This window comes from Orycteropus afer, unplaced genomic scaffold (assembly GCF_000298275.1).
Source record: "Orycteropus afer afer isolate SDZICR_OR568_19922 unplaced genomic scaffold, OryAfe1.0 scaffold00069, whole genome shotgun sequence".
Taxonomy (NCBI): domain Eukaryota; kingdom Metazoa; phylum Chordata; class Mammalia; order Tubulidentata; family Orycteropodidae; genus Orycteropus; species Orycteropus afer.
The window spans coordinates 2373764-2378001 of record NW_006921656.1 but is presented as its reverse complement, the minus strand read 5'-3'; the positions used below and the strand labels follow the sequence as shown (position 1 = coordinate 2378001).

Sequence of the window (4238 nt, the reverse complement as noted above, 5' to 3'; positions counted from 1 at the left end):
AATTTTTGAATAATCTAGAAAAATCCAAGAACATCCTGGATATCTCCTGGCCTCCTCTGCCCCACATCTGGGACAATGTGGAGGCCACCCACCCTCCCAACTCCTGGGAAGTCTGAGGTCCCTGAAGATCCAGAGACACGGCCAGGTTACTGCTGGGAGACCCAGGGCTCTTCATCTGCAGGTTGACTCCCTCCAGGCTCGAGGTTAAGAAGTTCCTAAGGAAGGTGTGGGCTTGGCCATTATACTAAGTACATGAGACAGGGGCGCAGCTGCCCCATCCAAACACCACACCCCCATCTTGTAGGTAACTGTACCATCACATCAGCCCCAGAGTGCAAGCCGAGCTCATCCGTCTGTTACTCCACACGTGACGGCACTCCATGATGATGACAACTGCACCTTCCCAGCTTTCACCATGACAGTCGGTCTCTCGGATGACAACTGCGCCTTCCCGGCTTTCACCATGACAGTCGGTCTCTCGGATGACAACTGCGCCATCCCGGCTTTCACCGTGACAGTCGGTCTCTCGGATGACAACTGCGCCTTCCCGGCTTTCACCGTGACAGTCGGTCTCTCAGATGACAACTGCGCCTTCCCGGCTTTCACCATGACAGTCAGTCTTGGACGTGCCCAGAGTGACGGTTTTCAGTGTCTTCTCTTTCCACACTCAGCAGAGCAAGGCTACTCAGTCAGCCAGGACCCAGGGACACTCTCAAGTCCCACAGTGTCTGTTTTCACCTGCTGAGTTCTCCCTCGCAGCTGGTGATGGAACTGCGACAGCTCACAGGAACTGCTCAGTGGCATCCGAGGCATGTGCCAGACCTTAGATACGTGCTGACGAGAGAAGGTTCTGGACAATGGCATGCACCTAGCGAGGTTATGGACATCACACAGGCCTGACTTTGCTCAGCTTTGTGAACAAAATCACCCTGTGACAGCCTCTAAGCCCCCTTCTTAATAAATCCCTGTAACTCTCTCTCCAAAAGTGCAACAGCCTTGAAAGTTTAGGTTTTCAAAGCCCCAAAAGCCACTCGGAGACCAAAGCCCCAAGGGGAAGGCTGCAATCCTCATCGACCTACAGACTGTCGTTCTGACTCTATGGTTTCTTTCCCGGATGAAAAACCGTAATGTTGGTGCATCAAGAACACCATCAACTAACCATCCTCCAGCCCCGCCCAGTGAAAGACTGGAAACAGCATCCCAACTACAGGCATTAACACCCAATGCCATCTCAGCTTCCTCTGTAACAATCTGCACACTGCAGTGTGATAATCTACACAGGTCCTCAGGGCCTGATTCCTACCAGCTATTGTAGACAGATGTTATCACCGTGCAGAGAACTCTGGAAAATATACAATATGGTTGTTGACAGTTGTAACTGACCCTCCCTCTGCCTTGCCTCTGAATGGCGGTCATGGGATGTGGGTCTGGCAGCCTTCTGGCCAATGGGACGATGCTGCATCATTCCTAAATCCCAAGAAGCCAGACCCATCTCAGGTACTCAGTGAAACTAGATTCATTGGATTTTGGAAAAGAATTAAAACAGGAACGTACTTTGGCCCATTTATTCATTAACTTGCATCATAATTACTTGAAACCATTTCTGGGTGAGCCCAGTTCATGCTGCCATGCTACAGAGAACAGACCAGTATTTTCCTGTAAATTAATGAAATGGTTCTAGTGTCAAAAATAGTCAAGATCTCACAGGAAAAAAAGGGACGGGGCTTTAATCACCTGTTCTAAAACCAAATCATAACTATAAGACATCTCCAATAATTAGCAAGGCAGTATCTCTACGGAAGTAGATTTCCCAATCCGCCTTCCGAGGAGTGGCTGGTGGGTTTGAACTGCCAGCCTTCTGGTTAGCAGTCAAATGCCTTAGGCACTACACCACCAGAGCTCCCAACAAATCGTTGTTGTTGTTAGGTACCATCAAGTCAATCCCTACTCACAGCACCCGCAGAGGACGGAATAGAACTGCTTCATGGGGTCGCCAAGGCTGTCAAACTTGACAGGAGCAAAACCTAAACCAGACCCACTGCTGGCGAGTCGAGTCCCACTCACCAGACCGAGTACAACGGCACCACAGGGTTTCCTCTGCTGGAAGTTTTTTGGGAGCAGATCCCTGGGTCTTTCTCCCACGGAGTGGCTACTGGGTTCAAACCCCCAGCCCCTGGGTTAGCAGCTGGATGCTTATCCCCTGCCCCACAGGGCAGTTCTGTACAGCAGGCCTGACAGTTTGCTCCTGTTGGGCAGGGCTGGTCTCACCTGACGATGGGCAGCTTCGTGAAGGGCACTGGGGGCAGGGTGAGGCCATCTGGAAGGGTGATGGGCTCCATGGTCCCCGGACACTTGGACGTGTAGTTCTCTAGGCTTTGAGTCACATCTTTCTTCTCTAAAGAGGAAATGAAAACAAAACAAAGGCCCTTCAACAAAGGCAAAGGTGTGCTTTTTATTTTCTTTTGAGAGAAAATAAAACTCTTAACCCAATCACCCAACCCACAACAGTCCAGAGCCCAGTCTTCTGACAGGAATGAAGGGGCAGTGGCCACGGGAGACCAGGACAAAGCAGGACTGCTACCGTCAGGGCCTAGGGATCAGAAAGTGACTGAGTTACTGCCTCTACCAGTTGCATTTCCCAAGGAACTAAATCCTTACCAGATTCCAAGACGGTCAAGAGGCAGGCCTAGAGAAACCATCTATTTTATCACTTAATAAATACTTTCAGGCAATTAGTAGGAATCAACCACAATGCCAGGCCCTGCCCTCAAGGAGCCTATAGTCCATCTGTATGACTGACTGAACTACTCATTACAAATTCACACTTCTCACACAAAATAAAGCTCAATAAGGCAAGGTGATTTTCTGCCTACCGCTTCCCCCGGGAGAGAAGCAAAGATAACACAGGTAACAAGTCATGGTGGCTTGTCATCTATGACGTGCCAGGACTTCACACACCCTAAATTACACTCACTCAGCAAGGCAGGCCTCGCTGCTCCCATTTACAGATGAAAAGGCCCAAGCCTGCAAGCTTCTCCCTGGACTGTTCTGAAGAGCGAAGAAAAGTGAAGCATTGGGAGCCCTGGTGGTAGCACAGTGCCTAAGGCATTTGACTGCTAACCAGAAGGCTGGTGGTTCAAAACCACCAGCCATTCCTCAGAAGGAAGGTTGGGCCATCCACTTCTGTAGTGATACCACCTCAGAAACCCAAGGAGGTGTCGCTATGAGTCGGGTCCAATTCAATAGCAGTGTGCTTGTTTGGTTTTGAGGATGGTAATGGAGACGGGTGTTCACTCCTTCTGGCATCTGCTTTCTCTATAAAATACCAAAGTCAGTGCTGAAATGGAAAGACAGGGAGCTTAGGAGAAAGGCAGCAAAGAGCACAACCAGGAGAGATGAGGCTGTCGGGTATCTCACTGTCTCGGGGGAAGTCCTTCAACCTTTCTTGGCCTTTTTTTCCTACAGAATTATCGCATACACAATTACCAGGGATAGATGGAGATGCTGCATTAAAAACCAGGGCCTGGTCACTATGAGTACTGAATAAATGAGGACAGTTGTAACTGCTGTCATCATTATTACACAAACGCAGTGAAGGGAACATGAAAAGGTTGACAGAGAGTGGGTAAGTGGCCAGCAAAGCAAAGTGAAGCCAAGCGTCCATGAACGCTGGTGAACACAGGCACTAACGTTAGGGTAAGGGCTCTGCAGGTCGGGCACATAGGTTACACGGTGATGTTCTGTCTCCAGGCATCACACTCTTGAGGACACACCAGACCAAACCACATCAAAACCGCTGCCATCGAGTTGATTCCGACTCATAGTGACCCCTAGAGGATTTTTCCAAGGTTCTAAATCTTTACGGAAGCAGACTGCCTCATCTTCCTCCTCCAGTATGGATAGTGGGTTTGAAACATCCACCTTTTGGTTAGCAGCCAAAGCTTTAACCACTGTGCCACCAGAGCTCCTTCTTCAGGACACAGGAAGGCAGAAAAGCAACCACGGTAATTTTGAACAGAGCACAGTGATGCCATTCTGCAACAAGTTAATGTTAATTTTTCAGAATGATGGTACTGTGCACTTAAACATTTACCTCAAGTAGACACACGCCCTGGAGAGAACAATCATGGGAGAAGGAAGGGCTGCTTATGCACAAGGAGATAGCTCAGGGTGCAGAAGAGTATGAAGGGATGGACACTGGGAGGAGGTAACTATGGCGAGGAAGTGGGAGGGGAGCT

General features: G+C 49.5%; 1 protein-coding gene across 1 annotated transcript in view; it reads right to left on the bottom strand.

Moving 5' to 3' along the window:
• Positions 1-4238, bottom strand: part of TRAPPC9 (trafficking protein particle complex subunit 9) — a 637992-nt gene that overhangs the window by 477042 nt on the left and 156712 nt on the right. The window contains exon 10 of the mRNA XM_042780905.1: positions 2269-2395. Coding sequence (XP_042636839.1) covers positions 2269-2395 — 127 coding nt within the window. The remainder of the gene's footprint in view (positions 1-2268; positions 2396-4238) is intronic.